This window comes from Danaus plexippus, chromosome 2 (genome assembly GCF_018135715.1).
Source record: "Danaus plexippus chromosome 2, MEX_DaPlex, whole genome shotgun sequence".
Taxonomy (NCBI): domain Eukaryota; kingdom Metazoa; phylum Arthropoda; class Insecta; order Lepidoptera; family Nymphalidae; genus Danaus; species Danaus plexippus.
The window spans coordinates 7,997,353-8,016,439 of record NC_083537.1 but is presented as its reverse complement, the minus strand read 5'-3'; the positions used below and the strand labels follow the sequence as shown (position 1 = coordinate 8,016,439).

Genomic DNA, 19,087 nt, shown 5'->3' with positions numbered 1-19,087 from the left:
TATTCTTAAATATCTTTCCACCCTCCAAAACCCCAACAATAAATATAGAAGTTCACGTTATAGTTATATTTTATATATAGAAATAGACTCGAGTGTTTAGGTTTTATATATAACTACATAAATAGTTGTGTTTATTAATACGAAGTCTTACAAATAAAGAGTATTCTAATTAGGTACGTAAGTGTCTCCGCAGACGCTGCACAGATAATAAAAACAAAACCTGAATGTAAATACAGAGAACAAAAACTACTATACTCGTGTAGCAGCTTGAATATAAAAACACTCTTAAGATGTATGCAGATTTACGGCACAAAAACAAAAATCTTAGAAATTACGCTGCATAACGTTTTAAGTTTGTTTTTCAAAGAAAACAAATAAATTTAATGATTATATATTCAAATTTATAATTATTTAAAGCATTTTCTCCCATTTATTGACTATAGTAACGATTTCCTACCAACTATACAGATTAACGAATTTATATCGTATTTTATATCATAGAAGCTATAGGTTAAAAATAAATTCTAAAACGAGAACAATACAACCTTTGAGTTCCAATTTCAGAAGCGTTGGTAAATTTGGTCGTTTTATTTTCACTCCTGTAAATAATATCTGTGTTACCACCTACACGAAACGGCGTGAGTCTTGATAAAACTTTGCATCTGGAGGCGGTAGCCAAATATAATAACGTTTGAAAAACCTGCCTTGAAATACTTCAGCAAAACGTTACGCCCGCGCAATATAAAAACGTAAAGAATATGAAATATTCAACTATTTAAGTAATAATGAACATACGAAACCAAAACAACGAAATATCTAAAAGGAGCTAAATGAAATAGAAGGCAGGCAATTTCCCCATATGTCGAGCGTTTACCTCGAGTCTGGCGTCGAGAGAAAAAAAAAACGCAACCGGTCTGCGAGTGGCCAGAATTGCGATTAACCCTTCAAACCCGATGCGTCGCCACTAAAAATACTTGACGTTTGCACATTAAGTTCACTTTTTAGATACAAACAAACATATTACAACTATATATAAAATAAATATCCACTTATTGATCTAGATGTAGACAAAGAAACCAGTCGAGTACCTATGTATAAGCACGTATGGCGCCTTGCTTCGTTATTGATAATGTTTAAGGCATTAATCATTGGATACATGTTATGTTGCACGTCGCCTTCAACAATACCCTATTTAATTCACAGTTATTACAAATCAAGTCACGGACGTCTGCCCTATAAAGAGCTTCCCGTTTCGATACACAAATGACTTTGGAACGGACCTTGATATTTAGTTTACTTGGTGGAGTAAAAATATAAGACCTTCTACATAGGAAATATATCGCTCGTGTTACATCATTCATGTACATAAATCTATTTGGCTTACGATACGCTTGCCCTAATCCATAGATATAATTAAATGTCAAAGTTATTTCCTTGAGTTTTTCCCCAGTAATACAATGAATGATAAATAAACGACTTTAGAGAATCCGGGTTACTGGAAATTACCTTTGATAAACGACGCCAAATTAGAAGTGATGTCATTCCAAATAATTACTTGTTTAGACACTCATTAGCACTCTTAAATTAACATATTTTTCTAACTGGTCCATTAACATAGAACTTAAATGTAATAAATAAAATACTTTGTTTGAAACATATTTTTTAAGGACATTTTTGAACGAAGCCACTGTCCTTTTGATTGTCTCTCGGCGTCCTAATATCTGACGTAACTCAGTTCACGGCCGCTAGCAGGAAATGACGCTCAACATCCAAAGTTGCCAAAACAATTCACGTGATCTTGAATGTTCTTGTATTTGTTTACATCGTTTTTTTTTTTATTTATCGCAACACCGTCGTTTACGTAAACTATTTGCGTCTCATGACATTATTGCCTTAGCTGTAAGGTTTACGAGCGGCCGAAAAAAGTTTTAATGTTATAAATTTCGACAGCTGTTATTATACAGTAGACGCTATTACTAAAAGTTGGCTTCTGTGATTGCGACCAGCTACCAAGTTCTAGACCGGTTTGCAGCCGGTCTAGCATTTTCATGGTCTGGCAATATTTTCATGTGTCAAACTTCTAGTGCACTCCAATTTAGGCTTTATTTTGTGAACATAAAGCTCCATTTTCTCTGTTGTCTTTATGTGTATAAACAGATTTATAGCTATTAATTCCTTGTACATAAACTACAATCTCGTCACACTAATAACTTCCCATATGACTACGCATTCCCTTGTAATTTCCAACGTAATGGAGTTTCCTAGTAATTTACTCAATGTTTATTCATCGTATAATGCGTAAAAAAATCTCATGGTTAAATTTTATTAAAAAAAAAATTATAAATTTGGTAACGATTTTAAACAATAAGTCTTAACGCGGACAATGAGTCAGATACGAAGCTCGTTAAACCAAGACTATATTCGAATGTGCTGCAGCGAGTATCCGAACAAAAAACCGCGAACGACCGCGAGGAACGCTCACAATGACATTGAAATGCGCGTTGCGAAACTGTATTCTTTTCGTGGTTTCGGCCTCGGATTGAAGAATACTTATTTTAAATATGAGAACGCATACGACCTTTGTTCGCGGTCGCTTGCGTAACCGACCGCGACAATATCTTTCTAACATGCACTTCCATTACTAAATTGACACTACGTTAAATGTACTCGCATTTTATCACAATCATTAAGATTGACCTTCGACAGAAAACAAAGACACAACAAATTGGTATATTAAATAACCGTAACGAATTTACGCATGTTGGAAAAATTAAAATAATTTAGGTTTTTCCGATTGTAAGAGTCGTTGACAACAACAAACTAATTATATTCTCATATGCGTCATTAGCAAAACAATACAAAGTACATTCCACTTTTATTCCTCTGTTGCTATATTTGAACAGTATTCCGATTTTGCGCAGTTCTCTCAATAACATTTAATTCGTGACGCTGATGTAATCACATAAAAATGGCGTAGGTATTGTTGGATTCGTTCGATTTGTATTTAGGTAAAACATTCCGAACAGTCCCGTATGAAATCCTTTACAATGGTTACGTCGGGCGAGGGTGGCTTAATATGAAATAAAACCTACGCAGTACGCTTGTTTGACGTCAACACAGCCATTACGGATTCGGTTATTCCACAAGGAGCTGAAGTTATTTTAAATTACCGAACAAATGAAAACAATGTTAAACAGGAAACCCGATGTGATATTGCGTTATACAGAGATTTACTGGGAATAATATTACGTAATACGCCTCGGTTGTTTCTAACATCACAAACAAAACAGTTAAATGAGACACGTGGTAGTGACGTACATACGGAAGTCGACGCGCTCCCGACCAAGGACGCCAGCGACATGACACCGGATCCGCCGTCGACACCTTATCGATTAACGTATTAATTAACACCCTACAACCATCTCAAATAAATACTATTTATTTATATATTTTTTTTTATTACAATAATACGCGAAACAAGCTGTCTTTTATCACATTATCGTAACTACCTACATACGAAAACGATATGACGGACATTTGAGACAAAGAAACCGTATACGTATCGATTTTTGTGATCAATTGTTGTAATCAAGAATAGAACTCATTTATTATTTATAATTTATTTTTGGTTGATAATATTATTCCTAATTCATTAATTAAATTGACACTCGAGCAACAATGTCATGTTAATTATCAGTGTTGTAATAAAAAATAATTAATAGAGAATTTTCATTTAATATCAAAGTATCATTAAGTAGAATAATTAATTTATATAACTTAAATTTTATTGTACATTTTATTTAAAACAATCATATAATAAATAAAGATTACGAGGGTGACATTTGTGACGTAATGAGAAATGCGCATTACTTGTTGCCATATAAAATATAGTTTCAAAATAGAATCATTCAATATATATATTTTATTTATAAAAACAACTTAATAGCGGTATAGTCAATGTATAGTAGTTAAAAATATTCTTACAACATACTAATATAATGACGTAAGCGTCTAGTATCATTTAAACTAGTGTAATGAATCGTTTCCATAGCAAGAACACATACGTAGTAATAGTTATGATCCAACGACTTATTACCTTACTAATAACTATATTTATACTTAAGTACTCCTTGATGGATTGTTATGCGCAAAAAATCTATAACCGATAAACACTAATAGATCTAATTGTATTCATATTATATAAATCAAATAAATATACGTTTTGCGATATGCATGTGCGGGTTTATCAGTGTGCGAAGCATCGCAAAGTATGACATGAAATTTGATAAGGAAAACCTCGAGGCGAATGTTTTCTTTTGATAAAAACATCTATCTAAGTGCGCAGTTATCGCATCCTGTTACCGAGAAATGTTTTGAAACAGATTTATATTTGTGGTTTTCCTGATGTATCAAAAGACTCCGGTTTTCGATTATATGTTAAAATGACATTAAAATATATAAGAATCTTGGCGCGGGCGGCCTCCGGCGAGATCGCTGGTTCAATGTCAGTTGCGCAAGCGCGACTCTTCCGCCTTCACTGTTTCGACCAGGAAACGACGTTTACGTTGCTTTACAATTCGTAACATGCAAATTTTGATATTAACTAACAAGTGACAGTCTATTATAAATTAATGTTCAGCTTTGGAGTTATATTTCCTACATAATACAATATAGATAAAAGGTATATCGGGAAGGAATTTTGAAGAAAAGTACTATTTATTTTTCAGTAATTGTTCTGTACACGATTAAATCGATGTCAGAGTCGTGACGCTATTCTGAAGTGATTCCATCCAACAAACCTGGTATGTTCTTTTCTCATGGCCCGCATTAAGTATTACGTGCTGCTAGCCGATAAACCGACTATTCGAATGAACTTGCCGTATACGTGACTCAATAACGTTTATCGTGTGTTTATCGACGCTGACGCTGACGCTGTCGGGAGCAGCGTCATGTCCATGCTACAGACGTGCTAATTCTCTATATGCACATTTTATTGAAATGCGTCTTTAAATAACATAATACGTATGTATAGATTATATAGATAAGCTTTGTTCTAGCATACGAATCAGCCCTCCGGGAGCTTATTGTTTGTATGCAATTGTATTCGCATTGCAATTATATCCGGCCCTGAAGAGACCTTGAGTCTAGGGCCTATTGATCATTGATGCAAAGTAAAAACATCAGGACCGTAACTAATAACTATAGTATTATATTTTACATTTAAGTCAACATATTATATTTTAAATTAATCATAAATATAAATTAAAAATACATAATATAGAGTAATGTATATAATTAAATAACCGATAAAGTAATCGATAATAATTTATTATATTTTATTTAAATGGTATTAATAAATCCTATGCATTGGATGTCTCAATGCGGTCATTGGTCTTAGGGCTTATCACGCATTGTACACCTAGTCAACACTAAAGGTCGCACAATCTTTCTTATCAAGAACAGATAACGTCTTAAGGTCGCCGGTTATGCCGCAACACGATTTTTAAACGCCTATTACTTATAAGAAATTGAATATTAAATATAATAATGTATATTTTTTTACATAAAAAAAATATCAAGGTGTTTCAATCATTGTTGAAACCGGTTTCGGGTTAATCTTTTAAAGTTTACCTGAGATACGACAATGAAATCGTTTTTGCAATGCCATTTGTATGAGGTAATTCATAGTTTCGGACAGATGTTTCATAAACAAATACGCTTTGTGATCTCCTACGCATGATGCATTTCGGGACTCTTTATCCGATCGATGATGCGACGAAATGTAAAGAGTCCATTGTGCAAGGAAGTCCTATTCACAGCTAACAAAAATACTATTCTTAAGATGACAATAAACTGCACATGCATGTCTACCTGTAAAACGCACGTGTTCAAAATTCACATTCCGAACACACACTATAAGAACCCATTGTTGCCTTCGCGACGACTTGTACCGACCTTGTTACCCACAAGGTGTCTTATCCTTTGGTCAAGGAGATATGAATTCGGGAGAGGCCAATTTGATGGACTATGAACGTTGAGACCTGTCTATTAACAGCGAGTTTATTAAAACGTCCTCATAAATAAATGCCGTAAATCTTCTTGGCGCTGAACTTGCAACCGTATGACAGCAGATTATTTATAGCTGTCCATTTGTGTAACAATATATAGATTCCAAATATTGAGAAAGTTTTTGGACACCTGGCCACAATTCTATCTGGGTGCATACAAGTGACATTCGATATAACTTAAGGTCAACAAAATTTCGTTAGTATCGCAGCGAATGTTTATTCAAATGTTCGTAAACCAGTCCTAAAGTTTGGCTTTCGACACATGCTGCGAGGTCAATATTTGTCATTGTTCCGATCGCTCTTTGTCACTACGTCTGTTGGGTACTTCATAACGTACCCTTAATTTTCCATTAAAATATATTTTACATCCCACACCAAAAACGCCAAGTGAAAAACCTAACTTATTCGGTATAACGCTTCGCACTCGCACGGGAAACAATTGAAAATTCTGCTCAATAAATTCGCCGGCAGGATATTACGCGATCAAAGTAAATTGCTTTTGCTGTTATTAATTTTGATAACTGGGATTCGATTCGTTTCTCTCTTTTGTAACAAAGGGAAACCATTGTATTTAATTTAATGCAGTCACAAAACAAAGCATCGACGCAAAATTTAATTATTAATCAAAAGTTACGTTTACATTTTAATCCTGTCCTGTTTTTTGTGAGCGGACATGTGCTCGTCCATCTGTCGGGTGAGATTAGTATTTTTTCTATCATTTCTTTCTCAAAACGTGTTATCATCTAAAAAAAAATTAACACGTAGCACATGGCGCGACCTATGGATCACACTACCTGCTTTTGTTACCTCAACAATTGTTCGCCAACATCTGCCGTGCTCCGCCCGCGCCTGCCAGAACTCCTGAATGTCTCCTATGTATTCAGGTAATCAATCATACATTCCATGGATGAATAAAATATAGTATGAATTCAGCTACATCGAGGCCGTAGCATCGAAGGTCTTATGTTTATATATTTATATTTTAGTTACACAAGATTACAGTTGCATCAGCCCTGAGCGTTTAATCAGCTTGGCCGATATACCACTGAGATATTTTAACACATATACATAATTACATACTGTTACATAAAATGTGACAAATGTGCGTCCTTACGTGTTGCTCTTCAATAGGAAAAACTAAATTTGACATAATAATATATTACGTAATTGTCATTGCACACACCACAACATCGTCGTTAGGTCCATTCATTACACGGGTCCGAGGTCAGATTGCTTTAACACGAACTTGTTCAAAAATTATAATAGTTATTTTAATAACACTCTTAAAGCTTTATTGAATAGAAATAATCTTGAGCAATAAAACAATTTAATTAACAATGGTCGCTCCCATATTTATCAATATAAAGTGGAGTGCTCTAACGGTGACAATGTTTTGTAAATAAAACAAAGGACTTGAATCGTTGAAGTTTTTACGTTGGAAACAATTAATTGAGTGGTCCGGACGCTGCGATGCTAGTTGTGAAACAATCGGTTCTGCTGTTGCCAAACGGCTGTGTGCTACCGCTTTTGTAATACATCTGGATCGTTTTGAAACTTATTAACCTGTTTGTTTTGGGTCCGATTTTGGGTACTCGTTACTTTCAAAGCATATCAAAGGACCATTGTTTCAGTCAATGTTAGGACAAAAGCTATCGAGTTACATTTGTTTTGCTCGATGTTAATTAGACAAAGGACGTCTTCGCTTTTGTCATGCATTCGTTATTGTCGTCGACAGGTGAATGAGATGGGACATTCGAAAATGACCATCCAGTGACAAACCGGTATCCGTTAAACGTACTTAAATTTAGTAGACATCTTGTCGCCAACATTAAAACTATTGTTGATGAATGTCGAATTGCAAAAGTCGCTGAACAAATACATTGGAATCGGCGTGGAGTTCAGTAACGCGTTTTGGAGCGGAGTTTTGCCGCAACAAATCCTTGATGAAACCTTAACCTACTTGGATTATTACATACAGACACCGGACGCCACGAGCGCTGCAACTGTTTATATATTTTTTGTGTATGTTTTGTCATTTTATATTAACTTTACGAATTAAATATCAAAAATCAATACATAATAGGCAACCAGTTAGTACTTGTAAAGAATAAATACTCTGTAAATGAACAGGTGTAAATGCAGCTGCATATAGGACCTTGGTTTCGATAAAAATATAACAGATACACAGCCGACTATATAAATTTCAACACGTATAACGTGTACATAATGAGAACATTCAGAAACAATGATATCACCGGTTATGAAAGATGGCGATGACGCTTTATTTATTAAATATTTTCTTGATTGACGTAAACTGAGCGAGCTCGTGCCAAAGACGTTTTTTACCGTGGCCTAGTGAACCAATATGCCAATGTCAAAGCTGTCATAACCGGGCTTTGTTGCAGTCGAACGTTTAATGAGCGATGAGAGAAAAAATCGTTCGTGTGTCACTTTCAATAAGGCACATACGTCATTTGTACTTTATTAACGCTGTTTATCTAGAGTTTAATATATATGATCGAAATTTTAATGTCTGTGTAATGTGTGATGTAGCTGCAGTAGGTCAAGTACACCGCTGTTCGCCATTCATTGTCAACGCGCTGCCCGCGCTGGCACGAGCTGAACTTGACACATCCACTTCTAAACACGTTTTCGCCCATTTCTAAGGCCATCCGACTCAATATACAATAAATCACACATATTTTCCAAACCGTCTGTTACATCAGCCTTGTAAGTGCCGGTAACATGTGTGACCACACACATTACCTAACCGCAGTTGCAGTCTTCGAATCGATGTAATGAAAGCAATGTACCTTAGGCTGGATATAATCGATTTAAAAGTAATTTTCTCCAAGGAATGCGCGCATTATATCACACGAGAGCGTGCAAAACATAGGTTCTATCGAAGCGCGGGGTCGACGGCCGCGACTCGCTAGATTCTTTGCCAACTCGTATGATATACGACTAATGGTTGAGTACATTCATCGCGTTGGAAAACCTACTTTAGTTCCGCACTTTCTTTATTGCATCACCTAAATGTGCCGTTTTCGCCGCGCTCTCTTCCGCCGCAGCTTGTGTAAGACGTACGCATTAAAACTAGGTTCCCAGTTCCAATTTCTAAATCGAATTCTTAGCCTCACCACCGAGCCGCCTACGTAACACGGCTGTCTCTGATTCCCCGCTTTCTTCGTTGCATCACGCTCTTTGTTTCTCTCCCCCCGACTGTGACAGGTGAGGTTTTGCAAGTTCACTGGCCTTTCCCCGCCGCATCCGCGAACAGAATGCCGGCCGCCGCGTTATAATGAATCTCGGATCGATTTATTTGTCTTAGAACATCGGTTTCCGCACTTTCCAACTTACGTCATTGTGTGTTAAAATGTATGTAATCGCGAGGTGAACGACCGAGTTTAAAGACCGCTCCTTGCGTTGTCGTATCGAAGGCGATCTTTGCTTCGGTATTCGTAGATCGTTGATCCTTCATGATCTCATCTCATGTCATAGACAAAAAAAGAAATACTGGTTAATAGATATTAACGAACTGTAAATATTAGTTGGTATATGTCGTGAAACTTACCATCGGTACACTTTTCTGTACGGTAAACGTGAAAGTACCGCTGTGTTCCACTTGCAACACGGCTCGTGATATAAGCCTTATCAGAATGTAATCCATAATCATCATCGGCATTGTTCAGAATCCCACTATTTATTTATCGTGAGGCAATTACATTCAATTCACGTCCACGTTTCACACAATCGTACGGTGTTTGAAATTCTTCAACGAAAGGCCTATGAACTTTCTTGTTTTGAACGGGAGATGCTCAATAGTCGCCTGACATGTTTACTATACTATAAGCTCGTAGTGGCGGTGAACTAATTAATTATTTTTTTGCATGCGAATGAAATACAACGTCGCCTTATTTGGATCGACTTTTATCCTTTGATTCAACTTAGGGTCCACACGAAATTTAATTTTATAAAATTGGCGATGGTATTCGCATATTCAATGTATGAGGTATTGCAAATGGAATAAAATGGTTTCAAGACCGTTGACTTCCTCGTTTCAGTTAACGGAACAAACCGGTCTTTTAATACGAAGTATTTTGTTTTGATTCGCGATATTTCTTTATTTACAAACGCTCCACAATAACACATACTACCAGGTTTTACAATTTCCTCGTACATGTTTTACCGCTCTTTATTGTTGTAGTAAAGGGTTAATAGGTTGGAATAGAAATAGCTTACTGACTGCGATAAATTAATCTCCCTGGTGTGTTAAATACATCGAGGCTTTAGATCTGAACCCTTTACACAGCTCAACTGATAATACGCAATGAATGCTAAACGTTGTTTATAATTGTTGTAATGTTAGCGTATGTAAACTTTCTGCGTGACTTATCGGCTCAGCGTATCGACTTGTGCCGACGTCATTGGGGTCGTAAGAACTTGTTTCCCGTTTTTAATAAACCATTGTCCCGTTCGATAACAATCTTACCACTTGAATCTCAATACTAGCTGTTTCCTACTAACCTACCTTTAAGGCGAGTCTTTTATTACAAATTGAACGTAGAAGTTTTTATATTAATATATAAAGGGCAGAAAGTTTCTTGCGACCATCGCTCTACGTGTGTACTCGTTTTACAAAACTATTAAAATATGCGCTATCGCAAACAGTATCGAAACTAGTCCTAGTCCATACAAGTAGGGGTCTATAAATAATTTAATTTATACTATCCTGTACATCTTCAACATATCATCGTGGTATTTTTTATATTTATATCCTTATAGAAAGTAAGAACATAAAGTTATAAATTTAAATTGTTGGTCATTTATTTTATAATTAATACTAATTTTTCATATTCGTCTAATTTAATCATGTGTACAAAATTTTGTAACATAACCAAATATAAGCACCTCAGTTGCTTACAAAATATTTGCTTATCGTATCGCATACAAATAAATATCTGGTGAAATGTTCGGTGATAAGATACCAGTGAAATTCTTAATTTTAAAATAATACAAAAAAATTAATAGAAATATTTACACAGACGCATTTAAGCAACATTAGAAATAGTTATATCGAAACTTTGAAAATAGTAATTTTATTTTCCATACATGCATGTGTGTGAAATGTATTTTCGAAATAGTCTGATGTTACGCTGTAATGAACATGTAACAACGAGATTAAACCTATTTGTCGTCCCACGTCGCAACCACGAGGCAAATGTATTTCGAAACGAAATCGCAATCGCTTATTTTACGTTTTCGAAACGTCTGCGTCACCAGTTTGAAAAATTTAACTGAACAAACTGAAAATTTAATCACCGAGAAAACATTGGATATGGAGTTATTTATACGGTTACATTATATTAACACCAGAAATTGAGTATTTATAATTTTAGGGCGTGCCGAAACGAGGCTGGGACAACGCACGATTGTTTCGCCAACATTTTGAAATAGAGCGCAAGGAGCAAGATTTAACACGGCTCGAAGCATACGTTTTGCAAATCTACAGTTACAAAATACGCGAGGCTTACTCAAAGGCTCCGTGACACGCTGTGCCTTGGCTTGTACTTCGCATATTAATCATATACCTACAGCCAAATGTTCGGCTCATAATTTATTTTAATTTTAAATTTACTGTAGTAGTAATCTTCTATGAGACCGCTTCTTCATATCTCGACGATAATAGTCGCTAATATTTTCGAGAACGTGACATTGGTGACGTTTGCTCGCATATTTCTAGTTTCCGATTTTTAATAATAGGACGGAAGCGACTGCGGGGCGGAACAATGTCCATTCCGGCTGCACTCCGGCCTCGACGGAAACAGAGCAGGCGCCTGCGGATGTGGATTTACTCTTTTATTTATCGGTCGATCTAGACCGCATCTGTCGCGATACAGCTGCCCTTTATGGTATTCTAGTTGCGACCTCCGCTAACGTCAAAGTCGCCAGGTGTCACTCTCGCAGCCCAAACTCTGTGATAAGTGTTTATCAAGTCACGTGTCTCCGAGAAAGTTATCTTAATTACTTGTTATTATCACACGGGTATAATAAGTTTTTACACACATTCCGTCATAATGCGTGCGCTTACTCATCCGATATGTGGGAGTATGAGTTTTTTACACGCTAGTTTTGTAACATCCAGAAAAGTTGTACTGAACGTAACAGTGTTATGAAAGCCGGTACTTAAACTAGTGCATCTACACCACATCGATAATTTCACATAACATATCGCACGATAGTTTATATTTTCAATCAGTTTTATTGCGTTAGATTATAATCAGATCGAACGCAACCATTTTAATTATTGAGAAACTACACAAAATGTCAAATGCGAACGCTTTGTGTCGAGTTTGGTGGTTTCGTTGCGAGCTGCGACCGCCCTACATAATGTATAGACACGCATTGTCGGTCAGAGAAAGTATTTCGAAACGGATAACAGCAGAGCGTAGTTATATCGGGAGAGAGTCAATGAACGGAAGTATTTCACGCGTGGTGACATGAAGCCGAACGTTTATCGCGGCTTGCGTAAGTCCCTTGCTCAATTCCAACTCCATTCATATTAAAGTTTGAGTAACACTCGCTGCAGCTATGACTATAGTTAGTTACGTGCTACAGAGACACCGGAACGTCGTTTTATAGTTATATCATGGTGTTTCTCAAGAGCGCTTTCTACGGCAACGCTCTTTCACCGCCCGACGCAACGCCGATTGCAAAACGCTGAGGTCGCGCTTTCTTCGTTCGCACGCCTCGGCCGGAGAAATTGTTGCGACAGCCGCCTCGTACACCGACCCCGAGCTAGAAAGTCGACCGCTCACCGGAATTAACACTCTACAACACGTAACGGTGTAATTGCAACAATTCGACAATCACGAGATATCAATGAGAGCTTGGAATCTTTTTCCGCTGCTTTCTTCGATTACGCAACGTTCGCGTAATAGAGCTTCGGGTCGACGAACTATTTCGTGAGTTTGGGTCCGAGTTTAAACGAGACGACATCTTACAATTGGCCAATTACAGTACGTATTTGCGTAACGCGGCCTGGAGTGACGAACGTTCCGCAGTCCCGTAGTTGCAACACGGGATTATTTCGGAGGCGCCTTGGATCGACGCCCGGGCTTGCAACACGCCATATCGCAACGCTTCATAATCCATTGTGAGTTGTGACATTCGTCCCGCTAGCGGACGCCATCCGCCTGCCAAATACGGCCTGTACGAGTGTACGGCACAATTCCCTGCTACTTGATCTTGTTCGGATGAATGACGCGGCGATGCCTCGATGACATTTATTGGCGTCGCATTCGATGTTTAAAACTAAAACAATTTTGCAACCGATGTTCACATTAGCGTTTTGCAAGCAGCCCAGCGCTTGGTTTCAAAACTTACGAGCTATACCTTGCGTTATCGCGGTTCCGATAAAGCATGCCGCAGCCTGTGCGGTTTTAAGACCTAAATTCTGATGCTGATATGGTACACGAATAACTTCACATGAAAAACTATGGAAGCGACATATACGTAGCTATACGTTTCGTAACATTATGAAATATTATATTGCTCTGCTGATTCACGTGCACTTTATGTATAAAGTAGTTTAGATAAAACGAGGTTCTACGTAACAATGAAATGCTAATATACAAAACTTATTAATGTGGAAACGTTATAACAGGAGTGTCTCGGTTACACAATACTTGTGCCCGTGTAATTGGGCGGTCGGGATTGTTTCCTAACTTATCCCGGCTACTAACGTCGACCGGCTGTGAGGCAACGCTGGTTGCGACATGTGTTCCTTCATTGAGGGTTACGAAAACCTATGACGAACCAGACACTCAGCGCCGGGATTCTATTCCGATATTATTATAGATACGAATGGCGGTAATATATTAATTATTCTTTCGAAATCGTTCGATGCATCGGCCGTTCTGTCTATCGTCGCTGAAAGAGTTGATTTTCGTTGCGCAACTCATCATAGCGATATAAAGTCGAGCAGGAAGTGCATGCATGTGTGCTGCATCTGTGCCGCGGCTGCCATTGTTTGTTACGAAACTGTCAGGGTTGAGTTGAGCAATGACGCCTATTGCGAAACTTGCGCCGGCGCATCCCGCTAATTGTGGGCGATGTCCCACACTATGTACTCGTCATCGTATACAGATTACGATTGCTATAAAATTAATTTATTTATGAAAGTTTCAATGATAAAATATAAAGCAATTTCAAATCGTCCAAGCCAGCTAGATAGAGACTAGAGCTAGGTCATTGTGACCAAGGCAAAGGCGAGCGCTACTACGTAAACTTTGTAACGATATATTAAATTAATGATATTATAGAATTAAAATTAGTGATATAAATATGTTTAATGATTAAATATAATACGACATGTATTTACTCATAACAATGTATAGTTGATATTGGTTTTTAAAATCATAATGGAGGCAGTAAGTCACATCCAAACGGAACACGCTTGACCTCGTGGGTCAGTGCAGTGTAGCAGCGGGTAGCGTGCAGGCGATGTATTGGAGCGTGACGGTGGCGGGGCGCGGCGTGATCTGTCCTTTCGCGGTCCCGTCCGCAACCGAGAATCCTTCGAGGCCACGCGCCGCTCGGAAATCCGGCCAACCTTCCGATCGCCTTACGACACCGTGTAACTTATTTACAAGTTGCGAAATAAGAATCGATTGCAACTGCAGACTTCGCACTTTAGCCTTGCTGTAAGGGATTTAATTAGGATCATTGCGCACTCGCCTAAAACGGACACGAGGACTCCTTCTCCGTTCACTGTCGAAAAAGGGCCTGTTGGACACAGTTTGATTTTTTCAATCATTTCTCACATAAAACCTAACAATTTAATGTCTATCACGTGTCGTCGCTTTTGTGAGGGAATGATTGAACATTATAATCATAACCCTCAAATTAGGGCGAACGTAATGCATATGGATCGTGTTTGATAAATGCTTCATGTAACACGTAATTTCTACAAGTGCGGGGAGTATTTCGCTTGATAAGCGGATTGCGACATAATTAACGAGGGTAACCTTTAGTCGGAGCGCTGCTCATATTGTCACGATCGATTCATAAATATGTATGTTAATAAATCACTATCTCCTTATCTCCTCTCAAATTATATATTGCATTATGTTAACGGTAGGCCTTCGCACAGCCGTCGTGTGAGCCTTGTCGTGTCTGTGAGTCGGCGCGCTATTTGTCAAGCAGTTGAGACCGCAGCTTGGTTTTGTAACGCGCTTTGAGCAAACCTGATATTTATTACTCGCAGCTTTCGGAATCCACGCGTAATCGTATCTTGAAAGTTTCCTAACTATCATTTCTGAAATCGTTAAATTGTTTTAAGTTACTCGGATGGATCCTTCTCACAAAAATTTGCATGAGACTCCCGCGGGCTTTCCGAGAAACGCTAACGTTGCGTGCCATCGTCCAGTGTAACCTCGGCCTCCCAAGGCACCTGCAGTAAGATTTGACCGAAGGGCAGATAAACCAAAAGGGGCACTTAAATATTTAAACAGGCTACCACTACATCAATGATGCATTAAGTTTTTCAACATCACATGCATATCCTCTGGTATGGTTTCTTTATGTTAATCACAGACGGAGCCTTATTCGTTCAACTGAGTAAACATAAGTCGATAAACGATCCCTCGGGAACGAATCGCTCGGTACACACTGCTCTATTCACGTCTACTGTACATAATCATACAGAACGGTGTACTGTTTCAAACTGTGCATTTAATGCATTTCGAAACGATGCGGCCGCTGTGAAATACGAGGTCGCGATGCGCCCAAAGCCCGTGATGTGATGAAACAAAAACCTATTGCGTCATCGAACTGCTTTATGGTTCGCCATGTAATTATTTATTTACCTATACCTGCCCAAAACTCCTGAATGGCACAACTATTTTGCAACGCTGCAGCGCTTTGATGTGTACTCTGCTAATTACATCGTACGCGTGAATCGTTAATGGTAAAGCACAAAGGGATCCATTACGGACGACCGCGTCACTGGATATTATAATACTACTCGGCTAACATCCGCGATAAATTTGGAACGTCAGCCGTTTCACGTTGAATACAATTGATCCACCATGATTTAAACATGAAAGGATATTACTCCAATCAAATACACAATTTTTATTTTGTTGTAATTTTTTAAACTAACGTTATATTTTGTCGTTGTAGGACGACTTTAAAACTCGAGTCGCTGGAAGATGCTGTAGTTTTAGACGACCCCAAAGAAGATTTGCTCCAAGACAAGCGAGGCTGTCCTGCGTATGTTTCGCCTGAGATTTTGAGAGCTCATCGGACTTACTCTGGACGAGCCGCAGATATGTGGTCCCTTGGAGTGATCCTGTACACCATGCTGGTTGGAAGGTGTGTATTATTAAATTTGCAAAGTGCTAATAGTCTTGCACATTAATTAAAACAGTTTGATCGGTCAGACGCAATTAAACTCGCATAAATAAAACGTAGGGCAGTAGGGTGGGCGTCTTCACCTGCTGAGCGTGGGACTTACCGTTTTTAGAGATCACAATGTAAGGGTCGCGACGACCGTTGACATCTAGGGATGATCACCTGTCGGCCGTTACGCGCCAACGGCCAGCAATTATATCGCCCACATATATAAATGTAGTAGGTGAAATCTTCGCCGCACCTGCCTCAGTCATGTGGCGAAGACGTTGTTCCCGCCCCGAGACAGTCCTCTCAGCGCACCTGCCGTTCGCGATGCTTTGTTTTCGACTTTTTCCTCCCTCGCACCCGTAATTTAAATTCGAAACTCGGGATTTCGCCGGAATCACCGGTTTCACCTGTCGCCGGAAGGGTTCCAACGCTTACCTGAGTTTTTGTTTCGCGCATCTGCTCTCACCAAATGACATTCGGATACCCGTCATTAGTTTTGACTTTGCTTTAAAAAAAGATATAATCTGTGACTATATCCTTGCACCGGTCATAATGAGCCCGCACCTTTTAGTTTCCTGACCATGGATATCGGGCGGAGGTTATCAATTTGCGTGTTCATCTTTCAATCGATGTTAATGATCATTTTCCTTCCAGATATCCGTTCAACGACTCGGAGCACGCGTCGCTGTTCGCTAAGATATCTCGCGGATACTTCGTCGTACCGGAATGTTTGTCGTCCCGTGGTAAATGCCTCATACGTTCCCTGTTACGTCGAGAGGCTTGTGAGCGGCTGAGTGCGGCGGATGTGTTGAGGCATCCCTGGCTGGCCCGCGATCCTCGCAACGAGCTGCCCCCGAGAGCCGCCGCCAGCCACGACCGGCTCGTGCCAGACATACAGATGGACATCTAGTTGTCTCGAGCCCTAAACAATAAGACGTTTAATTTTAATATTAACCCTATCACCGGTGCTGGCATCGGTTAAGCAATAGCGGGTTACCATTCGTTACACTAGTTAGTTTTACACTTTTAAAATTTCGAGATCTCGTTTCTATATTGATTCTGTTAATTTATTAGGTAACTGGCATTTATTATTGTAAAATGGTAACCCTGGCCGGGCGGCGCCGTCCGCGGCTGACTTGTTGTATTCTTCAGGCCTAGTTCGTTGTAAGCTTGCGGCTGCTCACTGAAATGTCGGTCCGATGACACGCTCCGTCAATATTTACAGCAAGTATCCCAAGCCAAAAAAGTTCTCTCCGCGAGATTTTAATTTAGTGTTTATAGGACGGAGGAGGCGGCGGGACCGCTTCCCCATTTATTTATGAAGTAGAAGCTATCCGCGCCACAATGGGAATCGCAGAATCTGTTATCGCCGCTGTACATTCGACGGCGTGCAAGTTTTGTGCGGCTCTCATTGTCGCTACGTGGTTTTTACGAGCTGTGGTATAAGTAGTTGTATCGTTCGTAATGACAGTTTAAGTGAGACTGATATCGAGCTCTTGTGATCCAATGAGTGTTAAGAGATCTTGTGTAAACCACCGTCAGCGACAACCCCGGACGGTTCAGTGTCGAGAGTTCCGTTGACTGCTGCGTTAATTCCCGTTAAATCCATTAATCATATCAATTTCACACCAATATATATGGTTATATTGCATTGAAGTTGTTGCTATTTAGTGTTAGTTGGTCCTAGGATGTATATTTTGTATTTATATTTAAATTGAAATAATAAATAAAATTATATCGTGTTATTGTGATCTCCACCGATGTTATTTAGCGATTACTTGATGCCATTATGTTGTCACGCAGATGTTCCACTCAGATTTCTGTCTCACGACAGTCAGATGCTTCCATCAGTTTTTTTTTTTATTATTATTATTATATTTGTTTTTTTTTTCTTTTTGGTTGTCGAAAATCGTGATTATGTATTTGAAATAAAATTAATATGTTATAAAAGTATGAAACAAAAATTATATTATACGCATCACCATGTACCGAATCGATTGTAGCTTGGTTTGTGCCATTTATTTAATTTAAAACTAATTTATTTGTTGTTGTAATGTGCGAGGACTCGTGGCTGCACTGCTTCCTATTATTTAATAATAATAAAAAAAATCATACCGTTTGGTACTTGGTGCTGTTACTGAATTGTTTTTACGTTAATCATTTTGAATCGAAAAAAAAATATCCAATGAAAAAATCTATTGTTACCGTGATATAAAATTGTTAGCTGTTCGGAAACCGGTCGAACTTTCGTATTGAAAGTGTGTTGTGGTAGTCAAGTCTTACAGATGAAAGTTTACTGTACAATAGTAGTTTACTGTAAAATATACTATTAATACTTTAATTTATATAAACTGTACATAAAGTAAGATATAATAAGTTTATCAAAAAAAGGAGGAATGATAGAGGGAATAAATAATTTAGAAAATTAATACAATGCTTTTATTACCACCCATACTTTATATGTACTGTATAAAACATTGAACAAAAATTCGGTTCAGTTTTCTAAAAATTAATTTCAATGAAACAGCAAGACAATAACGCGTTTTAATATTTACACCACAAACTTAATCGAAACTAATGCACATTATGTTGTTATTTGCTAATTATAATGTAAT

General features: G+C 38.2%; 1 protein-coding gene across 1 annotated transcript in view; it reads left to right on the top strand.

Annotated features, from left to right (window-relative positions):
* The window catches only part of LOC116765240 (tribbles homolog 2-like), a 28,838-nt gene extending 9,932 nt beyond the window's left edge, over positions 1 to 18,906 (top strand). Inside the window, exons 4-5 of the mRNA XM_032654660.2 lie at positions 16,254 to 16,445; positions 17,127 to 18,906. Of these exons, the coding sequence (XP_032510551.1) occupies positions 16,254 to 16,445; positions 17,127 to 17,382 (448 nt within the window). The 3' untranslated portion in view covers positions 17,383 to 18,906. The remainder of the gene's footprint in view (positions 1 to 16,253; positions 16,446 to 17,126) is intronic.
* Positions 18,907 to 19,087: the final 181 nt, after the last annotated feature.